The sequence below is a fragment of the Hypomesus nipponensis genome, chromosome 28, assembly GCF_054491055.1.
Source record: "Hypomesus nipponensis isolate SF chromosome 28, ASM5449105v1, whole genome shotgun sequence".
Taxonomy (NCBI): Eukaryota; Metazoa; Chordata; class Actinopteri; order Osmeriformes; family Osmeridae; genus Hypomesus; species Hypomesus nipponensis.
The window spans coordinates 7,648,362-7,659,619 of NC_140388.1; the positions used below are offsets into that span (position 1 = coordinate 7,648,362).

The window sequence follows — 11,258 nt, forward strand, 5'->3', positions numbered from 1 at the left end:
CCACCCCATTACCGCGCACCAGTGATTAATGTGATTTATGCAGTAGGCTCCGACTCACAGTTCATGTTTAGTGACCATGGATACTTCAACGGCTCCCTGCCGCAGTGGCAGAGATTAAATCTGACCTTACATTTGTCCTGTGGGCTGTGGCCTTATGGTGCGCGAGTATTCCCGTGATTACAGTGATGGGGTTAAATAATGGCTGGTATTAACTGCCGTTTAGCCTGGATGGTTACATTACACTGGTGGTGAATTCAATCTGAATGACTGATTGAGATGTTCAGTTCAGTTGGTAGTGCGCCGGGGGCTGAAAGCATAGAGGGTGAAAGTTCAGGTTTAGAATTTGATTGCAGTAGGCTGTCCATTCTAAGATGTACTCAGTTAATACACACCACACTTAAGCTTACTGTATAAACCTCTGACCTTAAGTAATACTACACTCAAGAGATTTAGAGTTAGATTCCGAAACTCAAAATATGTAGGCTATCCTTTCTTGCACAAGATGCTCATTACATAAAGTAGGCTACATTCTGTTCCTTGAGGTTTTAGGTCGGTTTTGGTGCAGTACTATCAGTGTATGTGAAGCTTTGTGACACAGCTTGTACATTGGGCTGTCCAAATACAATTAGATTAGATTTTGTTTTGATGACAAGTCTTTAGCACTGCCTTAATGCCTTGGCCCTGTCCTCCATTAACGCCCTCTGTGATGGTCTCTTTCCAGAGAAGTCTCTCTCTCATTTTTAGACAGTGGCCACATGCAGACTGTCATTGTAAAAATAAATAGCCTGTGGCACCACACTGGACTCTTGTAATGAACCATGTGCCTGGGGTTAACTCAATTTGGATGCTAGGTTCAAATGTGACTTTGTGTCTGTGTTTCTTTGCAAATGGGAATTAGTGGATGAAACGGGAACATGTGAGGGCTGGACTGTGGGTTTGTACAGAGGGTGTACTTGGCACTCCTCCATGTGTCTTCTCACCTCTCTCTCTCTCTCTCTCTCTCTCTCTCTCTCTCTCTCTCTCTCTCTCTCTCTTTCTTTCTCTCTCTTTCTTTCTTTCTTTCTTTCCCCAAACCCCACGGCCACTCCCTCTGTTTGTCCTCTCCTGCCCTTTTCTCCTCCGATGTCTTCATGTACGACGAATGTGAATGACTCCTCTGTGCTGCTCCTGTTCTGTTCTGCAGCACGACCTGTTCTGCGTTGATAGCGGGAGGAAGTTTAGGAAGTGAGGTCACCCGCCCTCCACCCACCAACCGCCTCTATTTACGCGACACCTTTCTGGTTCCCTTGGTGACGTCGGGATGTGGCGAGGTTGCCGTTTACACGTCTTGCGGGGGAGGGGGGGGGGGTGTGTGCATGTTTGTGGCAGAACAGACCCTCCGCTTGTTCGCCAGGCACCTCGGACCCCCGGTTTGGTCCCATAACGTCTGCAGATGTGCGTTCGCTGACCCCTGACCCAGATGTAAACACTGTCTCTGACACCTCACCACCCCCCCTTCCCCACATGGACCATATGGCGAAGAATAACAAGCAAGCTTTCAATGCTGGCTCTGTTTTTGCCCATCAACTCACCACGGCACTACAACTGTGTATGTGTGTGTGTGTCTGTGTGTCTTGAGAGAAATTAAAACAACCTCCCTGGTCTGCCCGTAACAGGGGATATAGACCGTTGTTAAGACGTTGCAATGCTACCCAGATCATGTGGCATGCGTCGAGGAAGTGTGGTAACAGGAGCTTCTTGTGCCGTCTGATTTATATGGACAGGTCCCTATGTGTGTCCTGCCAGATCATTCCGTTATTACCCCAGTGGCGTGTTGTGTTGCAGTTTGTGTACACAAAAGCTTCCGCGCTCGCCTTCTGACCGGAGCAAAATCTGGCAGCCGAGGTTCATCATGCATTTTAATGAGCTGCAGGTGAGCAAGGAGAAAATGAGCGATGCGCCGCTCGATCTTCCTCTGAAACCAACAGTCCCTCATCAGATGCCAGTTATCATCGCCCCTCTCTCTCTCTCTCTCTCTCTCTCTCTCTCTCTCTCTCTCTCTCTCTCTCTCTCTCTCTCTCTCTCTGTTTCTCTCTTTCTCCTCTCTCTCTTTCGTGTGTTCTTGCAGACACATCGTTTTTCTCCCACAAGTGATGGCAGTGCCTTTGTGTCTAGGTGTGTGTGTGTGTATGCGCTTGCCTGGTAGTATAATGGGCTTGGGCATCGGTTCATCTCTTCTGTTCTGCGGCACACGTGTCTACGTGAGAGTACACACACCGTGTCAGGACATTTGCACGCGTACTCGTGTGTGATGGAAGCCTTCCCACAGACTGCTGTAGTGCACGTGGGTGGGTGTGTACCGTCTGTGAGGAGAAAGCCCCCTCTCCGCCTGGCGATTGGCCGAGGACGCAGGAAGGGAGGAGCCTGTCTCCGGTGGTTGCTGCTGCTGCTGCATGCCCGGAGCAAGAGAGAGAGAGAGAGAGAGAGAGAAGGAGAAACAGCAAGTGAGAGAGAGAGAGAGAGAGAGAGAGACAGAGAGAAAGAGAGAGAGAGAGAGAGAGAGAGGGAGAGAGAAGGAGAAAAAGAGCAAGTGAGAGAGTGAGAAAACGAGAGAGACAGAGGAAGAGAGAAAGACAGAGGAATGGAGAGCAAGGAAGAGCAATAGCTTGAAAGAGAGAGAGAGAGTAAAAGGGGAGGGAGAGGGCAGAGGCAATTTATGCATCAGTGCTACAGCTGTATATTGAGCAGTCTACTCCTCTCTTCAAACAGCTCTCGGACTCTGGCTCGTAATAGACAGGGAATTAGAGAGACTCTCTTTTGACTGATCCATCACCTCAGGACGTGCGTGTGTGTGTGCTCTTGTGTGTGTGTGGGCGTGTTCCTCCTCTTCTCTGGTAGTGGATACCGGCATTAAGGATACTCTCTCCAGCTGTATACTGAGTGGATGTTATTATCAGGACACACCGCTTCACACTGCTAAAGAGACTTCTGGATGTTTACAACCCCGTTTGTTGTTTGGAGAGGGTTTGCGGTCCTGCGGTAGACTGCTTTCGTTTGCAGAGACTCAGCTGGACAATTCACATCAAAGAGTTTTTTTTTATTAGGGCAGATGAGAAGCTTGCATTTGCTTACCCAGAGTTTTCGCATCACCAATCTGCTGGACCGCCTGAACTTGGGAGGATTTTGTGTTTCAGCACATCCTGTGTGAAGTCTCTCTGCAGCCAGATGCTCCACTGTATGGGACCAGGGGACCCCTGGGTGGATCAATACCAGTGAGAAGACTGTTTATGCTGCAGACTCAGTGTCCTGTCCTGCCCAGGTTCCTAAGTGTGATAAGTTACCCCCACCAGCAAGCTCTGGATAGAAAAAAAAACGGTTTGGTTTTCTGACATTTTTGCATCTCTCGAGGATTCCAGCTCAATTTTCAGTCCTTTCCCGGTTTTCCAGAGTTTTTCCGGAGATGACGGGAAAGCCGAACTGACCTGCTCTCGGACCTCGCTGCTCAAACATGAACTCCTCCTCCTCCTCCTCTTGGGTGAACCAGAGCAGCTCTCCATTCTGCCTGCTGGGCGCGGCGGGCTACTCCCGCACACTGGACACCTGCGTCCTCGAGGTGGTCGTCATCCTCCTCCTCACCGTCCTCATCATCACGGGCAACCTGGTGGTGATCTTCGTCTTCCACTGCGCCCCCCTGCTCCACCACCACACCACCAGCCACTTCATCCAGACCATGGCCTATGCCGACCTCATGGTGGGCGTCAGCTGCCTGGTGCCCTCCTTCTCCCTGCTGGGCTACCTGCGAGGCCTGGACGAGGAGCTCACCTGCAAGCTCTTCGGCTACATGGTCTCGGTGCTGAAGAGCGTCTCCATGGCGTCGCTGGCGTGCATCAGCGTGGACCGCTACATCGCCATCACGCGGCCGCTCTCCTACGCCACCCTGGTGACGCCGTGCCGCCTGCGGGTCTGCATCGCCCTCGTGTGGCTGTACTCGGCCCTCGTCTTCCTGCCGTCCTTCTTCGGCTGGGGGAAGCCCGGCTACCACGGCGACATCTTCCGCTGGTGCGCCGCCTCGTGGCGGACCGAGCCGGGCTTCAGCGCGTTCATCGCGGCGCTGCTGTACGCGCCCGCCGCCCTCACCGTCTGCTTCACCTACGGCAGCATCTTCCGCATCTGCCGGCAGCACACGCGCGAGATCACGCGGCGCCACGCCCGCTTCGGGCCGCAGGAGGGCGAGCGGGGCGAGCGCGGTGAGCGCGGCGAGGGCTGCCCCGACAAGCGCTACGCCATGGTGCTGTTCCGCATCACCAGCGTCTTCTACATCCTGTGGATGCCGTACATCCTGTACTTCCTGCTGGAGAGCGCCGGGCTCTACCGCCACCTGGTGGCCTCCTTCCTCACGACATGGCTGGCCATCAGCAACAGCTTCTGCAACTGCCTCATCTACAGTCTGTCCAACAGCGTGTTCCGGAAGGGCCTGGGGGGCCTGTTCAGGCCGGTCTGCACCCCGTGCTTGGGCTGCGTGGAGGGGCGGAAACACCCCAAACCCTCCAGCCAACGCCCAGTTCCTTCGTGCCAGGTGTAAAAGCCAACCCACAAAGGGAAGGTTGAGTTTGGCTTATTCTAAGGCATTGGAGTCCTTGGAGTGTGCATTGTGATGCATTGCACTTGCATAGAGGAGGGTGGTTGGGTTCCACAGTGTTGTGTGCGGAGGCCCTCTGTGCCCAGTGCAGAGATAGTGTCTGGGGAGCTGCCTGTCCTGTCAGTAAGGATCTTTGTAGGCAGGAGCTCATGGTGGGGTGAGATCCTGTGGCTGTTTGGATCACAATGTAGGAACGAGGACTGCGTCCGGGAAGGGAATCCAACAAAATGTCTGAACGGAAAAAAGTGGAATGCACACAAATGGAGAAGAGCAGCGTTACCAACAGTCTTAGGCGACCATTTGGATGCCTTTATGAACATCTACTCAAATCCAATGTAAAAATAAAAAAGCAACGTAACTTCTTTTGTGTGTTATAACCACTAAAGGGCTTAAAGCTATTTTTCCTTCCACTCAAGACTTTTCAGCTGAATATTCAGCAACACTGTCTTAGTTCTCTCAGGGCGGAGACATTAAAGCTGCAAAATAAACTTGTGGTGAAAGGACACCTAAAATACCTTTCTTAATTACATTAAGTACCTGTACTGTTATTTCCCTGTGGTAATGTGTACAAGTAACGAGTGTGTGGTCAATTTCGCAACAATTATACAGTGAGCTGAAGTGTGAGATTAGGAGAGACCGGCTTGGAGAATGCGCTGGAGTCAGTCCATTTCCCAGACATGAGACTAGGGTTTTATTCCTGTGTATTGTATAAAAAAGGATTCCTCTTGAAGTTGGGTGTTGGAAGCAGGCTCAAAGCATGTTTATTCAGTATTGAGTTACACAGAAGAATGTTGATGTAGGAATTCATTTGTATTTTCTAAGACGGACAACTGCATGCCCAGAGGCATAAACGCGTATCCGCTTCTCTGACTGGTTTTATGTGTGTAAGGAAACAAGTTTATTTATTCTGAATTGTACTTGCTCTCAGTTTTATATTCTCTGTGCTGGCTGTTGGATGTCTTTAGACTGGTCTCACTGGAGAAATGACCCCGAGATCACAAGCCATGTGACCTGAGGGCAATATCACCATCCCTTTTGATAGGTATAGCGTCATGTTGAGCAATACTTCCTCTCAGTGGAGAAATGTGACCACACAAAGAGATTGTGACTGTAAAACAGTCATTCTCTCATTCTCTGGATCCCAGTCCTGTTGCCTCTGGGGGCTGAGGATGGGGTGGGGAGGTTTTGGGTAGCAGACTCAGAGGACAGCTGGTTCAAGGGGCGTCAGGAGACAGAAACAGAATAGGTCCAACAGTAGATATAAGTGTAGCTGTACAGTCCTAAGATGTATAAATACTTGATGTCAGTAGGGTGCTCTTGGGGATGGCCATACATGGCTGTGTAGTGTTTTCATGAACTTCTTGAGATATTTATGGGTGTTAAAGTATCTGGGTTGGAGTATAGGTGGACATAGAGGAGAATTTACTATGTGGGAAAGTTTGGAATTGTACTGCACTGTATACACTATCACTTTTATACAATCTCATGTATAAAAAAGGTAGTTTGTGAAAACTTGCCAAATAGAAACAGAGAGACGGAAGAGATGATTTGAGAAACTCAACAACATGGATTCTACAAAAGAATTCTATACTTTCTAAGTTATGACATTTTGGGGGATAGGGAATGCAATGAGAATGGTTTTCAAATATGCGTGTTGCCCACAAAGGCAGAAGCACTGCACAGTTGAGAGAAAACTTACATGCTTTTGTAGGGTTTTCTCTGTGTGGTCATAGGACTGTTCACTCTCTTGCTGCAAGTGAGGGTCTGATTTTAAAGATACTCTGTTCACAAGAAATTTGTATGCATGATACTGATCGTAAGACCCTAATATGCTGATGTTAATGTTAAACATTTATCCTTTAGGTGGCGTATTGCAATTTGTATGTGTGCCCTCGACAAACTCAAGAAAACATACAGTTGGAACAAATTTATTTTTGTATTGATTCATGGAGAACTTTTTAGTGTGCTGACTCACACTTTTAGAAATAATTAATGCAAGGTGTCTGTTTAAATTCATTATTCAGCATTACTGAGCACTCCTCTTCTATGCAGCTGTATGACAGAGGGGGGGGGGGGTCTGTTGCAACACAAACTCACAATCCTGTTCTACCTGTCTCCAGACAATGCAAACATCTCAATAATAGAACAACAGTATTACAACAAGGGCTCTTGTTTGGATGAACAAGGCCGCTGATTAAGCACCATGGTGCAGGATGTGCATGAGCTCCACAGTGTGCTATGTTATGTGCCTGTCATGACTGTTTACTTGAGGTCGGCATCAGGTGGGAATGACAACCAATGACACCTGTGTTTGTGTTAGATGTGTTTGAAGACGGTCATGTGACTCCTCGTGTCTTGCAAAAACCCTGCTGCGTGTGCGTGTTCTGTGTCGACAGCAGCAGCCTGGAGGTCTTGGAATCTGTTGTAAACAGTCCGTATTTTTGCACTTGTCATCAGACGTCACCAGCATGATCCCCGGGAGTAATGCTAACCTTGGCGACACAGCCGCGTGCAAAAGACTCTGCGTTAAATCCAAGCACAGCACGTATGTACCTGATGACACAAACACACACTGGAAAATGTTTCAAATGTTGTGTCTGTGAAGTGTAGAGGACATTAATGACAGCACGGTTATACTATAAAAGTCTTTGATATCTTGATTCACAAAGTGGTTGAATATCTCTGCATCATTATACTGTATGGTATACGATTCCCTGAAGGCTCTTTTATGTGTTGATGTGGCTGAAAAAAACATGTTAGGTCAAAGCGTAAGTTGATTTATTTTTTCCTGTGGGAAAAAGAAAATACTGGGGTGGTTGTTTTTTGATTGTGACCCGGACCACAGTGTGCCAAACTGGGCCTAGAATTTGTGAGGACATGGGGCCGAGAGTGGGCGGAAACAGTAACAGGGGTGCATATTTACTCAAGTAGACCACAACCCTCCCTTGGCTTGGCATGTCAATATTGTTACGTTCAAAATCCCAGTCTGGACGCACTGTGCTACTGGCGTCATGTGACCCTGAACTTCCTGTCCTGTGGCATTTAAAAGAACAAGTGGATGGTATGTTTCTTGAATCGAGTTCTTAATCTCATGCATCAACGTTATAAGGTGTCTATAATGGATAAAAGTGCCAGTTTGTGATTGTCAAACACAGACAAGGAAATCTGTGCATGACAATATGAATGCTGAAATAGACAGAATGAGATCTATGAAGTGCATGCTTCTGAAGCTATTCAACGCTTGTTAGTAAACAATCAATGCCCTGTCAAAAAAACGATCGCGTAAACACATTGTACTGAACCACAATATGAAGATGCTCGATACTGTAGATCATGATTGACAGCTGATGACCCACTTTCACCTTTCTCGACTGTACTGTAAGAACAAATAAATGTGATGTTACCTCTAATGGTCTCCGGCATTATTTGACTACGGATTTGAAATCGTCGCTAGTCATATTTCTTTGTTGGTTCAACATTCATCCAACACACTCTTTATATTCAAAGCAGAAAACCAGGTTCAAGGTGCTCAGAATGGAGGTCACCTGACATGCAGAGCTGTCTGGAATTGTAGCCATATCGTGGGTAACTATGTCTGGCAAAAGTATGAAAATGTAAAGCCATAAGCCACACAGATGTAATATAGTCGGTACATTTCCCCTGCCCCAGTTAATCCGAATATTACAAGCAAACAAACAACCTAGGTTATGCTCACAGTTGGGGTCTTCCTCCCTTACACACTTCCTTCATGTTTTTATTGTAGCGGTTCAACAAACACACACAGAGACACACACAAGCCGACAACTTATAAACACGCCTACGCATGCAAACTGCACAGCCTCTCAAGGTTAAACCAGGGTGTCCTCCTCAGTGGAAACGTGAAAGGTGGTGGTCCAATGATGGCCCGGAGCAGCCTCAGTGTGTGTGTTAGGATCAGTGTGTGTGAGTCAGGCCCAGATAACCTGCCGCCAGAAATAGAAGGAACATAAACACTGATAATTATCAAGGGCTGAAGAACACTGGCTGGCCGTCGAGCCCAGCCCGCCAGGCCTGGCTGTGGGAACCTCCGATATAGAAAACTGGAATTCCTCGGCTTCCCTCCTTGCAAGCAGCTCTTTGTTTATTACCCTTTCTTCCTGTCATTCTTTTCTGGCTTTCTTTCGTGGTGCCTTTCCCTGGTCTCAGACGACTGAGAGAGGAGGGGAGAGGGGGGGGCAGGGAAAGAGAGGAGGGAGAGAAAGAAAGAGAACAAGGTATCTAGGGAAAGAGAGAGAAACAGGGAGGGAAAGAGGGAGGGAAAGAGAGAGAGAGAACGACAGAGAATGAGAGAGAGAGAAAACATTGGGAGGTAAATATTATTCATTTGGTTATTGTATGGTATGCCCAGTTACCTAATGTGGAGATATCTTCAATCTTAACCACACAGGTTTTACTGCCTGAGACGTATTGGACAGTAGAATAAATGAGTGTATATGTGTGCGCGTATTGTACAGGGGTTATTATGCCAACACCATACAGTTTCATCTCTTCTTCTCTGCTCAGCACTGTTCAGATCACCCTGTTGAATACAAGGTATATGTGGGTGGATGATGCATCTTTAATGACTTAGATATATGAGTGTAAGAATATCACTGTAATCAAATTCTTCCCTGTACCCTCTGTCAACAACAGCTGGGTTGAGTTCTGAACAGTTAGTATCAACTGTAAATCTTTTTCAGGGACACCGAGCCAACCAAGACAGCTAACTCCAGAACCCAAACAGTTCAGGGCCAAAACCATGTGGGGGAAATATCTCAGAGCTGTTAATTTGACGACTAGTCGAAGAAGATAAAATATGGGGTGATACATTGACCAAACACCTTGACTGTCTGTCTGTCTGTCTGTCTATTCCCATGCCTCCGTTCCCCTCTTTGTCTGGCAAAAAAACCCTGTTCAACTAGACCTAGCCAGCCTCAATCTATTATTCAAAGAGGCTTCTCTCGTCCCCATAAACAGGGCATCAATAATGGAGACTCAGGTAATTAATCATTGAATAGAGGATTTATGGATTGTAATCTGTGTATGGGCCTGCATGTATGGGAGAAGCCGGGTGCGTGGGCGGGCGAGACCTGAACATCCTGTAAGCCTTACATCACTTATCCGCTCTCTCATCTTCTGATGGAAAGGCGCCAGGGGAACGCTATGGGCCAATAACTCGTTCTGGAATGTTCGTCGTTCGTCACCTCCAGCTTCATCACGATAAAGTTTGGCTAGCTATAGCAGCTGCTGCTGCTGTGTCAAATACGGAGGAAGATGAAGGAGGGAGAAGACTGTTCCTGGATGAAGTTCCTACATTAGCTCTAACATATGCTCGGCTCGTTTAAAAAAAGGCCTTCTTAGTTCTAGACTATGTTTACCATGATTTATGTCCAAGACACCGGGATTACCGCATTAAACCATCCCTGGCTGGCACAGGCTATGTACCAGTCAAGCTATGGCTGCTCATGCAGAGTGCTTTTGGAGCTTACGGACTCATGAGAAATAAAGCGGATGGTAGACCGTGGGAGAAGAAGGGCAAGCAAAGTGTGCGAAATGACAAAACAATCACATTAGTGACCGGAGCAACCCCCAAACCATATCCCGTGATCAACTTCTGCAGTGCAGCACCCGTCATAAAAATGATTAAGTGGGAAGGGGTGCATGTGCGTGTCTGTTACGAACACGTGCCCACATATCCTGTACATTTTGCCCCCATGCTGAGAAGCTGTGCGGCAGAGTTGATGGCACAGCGTGTGTTCGGATGCCTGAATAAATGAGAGCTTGCTTGAGGTTCACGGTGAAGAGGGGGACTGCGGCAGAGGCAAGATCTAATGCGTTAGACTGTTTCCAGTCCGATATTAATATTACATGATGGCTCCAATTTGACACAGGACGTGGCTGAAGTATCCACACGCTAACATTTTGCCGGTCGTATACGGCTACAGGCTACATCTAAATGGAAAGTATATTGTTATTTTGAGATAAATGTGTTTTAGTCTTATATAGTATGATATAACCCAGTCTGATATGCGTATCTATTACACGGGGTTACAACTCCATGTCGCATATCAGACCCTTGTGTTCTCTGCTTTAAGGTACGGCATTCTATCCCAAAACAGACACACACAAAACACACATTGCCCACACACACAATAAAAAAACACACAACTAACAGACTCTACAAAGGCTCTAATTCATTATTTAGACTCGTAAGCACAGGAAGCTTTGATTTGCTGTCATTTAACACTGAGAACCTTCTTGTTGACTTTGTTGAAACAGGCCATCGTTGTAAATAAGAATTTGTTCTTTGTGATCTTGCCTGGGTAAATAAAGGTTTAAATAAAATTACAATAAAATAAATATAATATAATAAAATATTATAAAATAAATTTAAAAAGCCTACAGATCGAAAGAGCCACATCTGTCAAAAAGGCCAGTTTGACATTACCTTCGCTAGCCTACATCACCTGATCCCTCAGCAAGCTTGGTTCTCGGTCACCCCACCATAGACGACAAAACGAAGAAAAACAAAACAACAATCTACAGTTGTGTTGAGTTCTGCGTTTAATTGTAAGAGGTCGTTTTGGAAACCGCACCTTGTGGTCACTTGGTGCTAAAAGGC

The 11,258-nt window shown here is 47.2% G+C and overlaps 1 protein-coding gene across 1 annotated transcript; it reads left to right on the plus strand.

Moving 5' to 3' along the window:
- The first annotated feature begins 3,093 nt into the window (after positions 1-3,093).
- Positions 3,094-8,017, plus strand: LOC146219801 (putative G-protein coupled receptor 21). The gene has a single exon (XM_084694278.1). It carries the CDS (start codon positions 3,488-3,490, stop codon positions 4,559-4,561), a length of 1,074 nt encoding a protein of 357 aa, XP_084550404.1. The 5' UTR covers positions 3,094-3,487; the 3' UTR covers positions 4,562-8,017.
- The last annotated feature ends 3,241 nt before the right edge of the window (positions 8,018-11,258 follow it).

Coding starts and splice junctions, on each gene's coding strand:
- LOC146219801 (XM_084694278.1), top strand. CDS start 3,488: ATGAACTCCTCCTCCTCCTCCTCTTGGGTGAACCAGAGCAGCTCTCCA.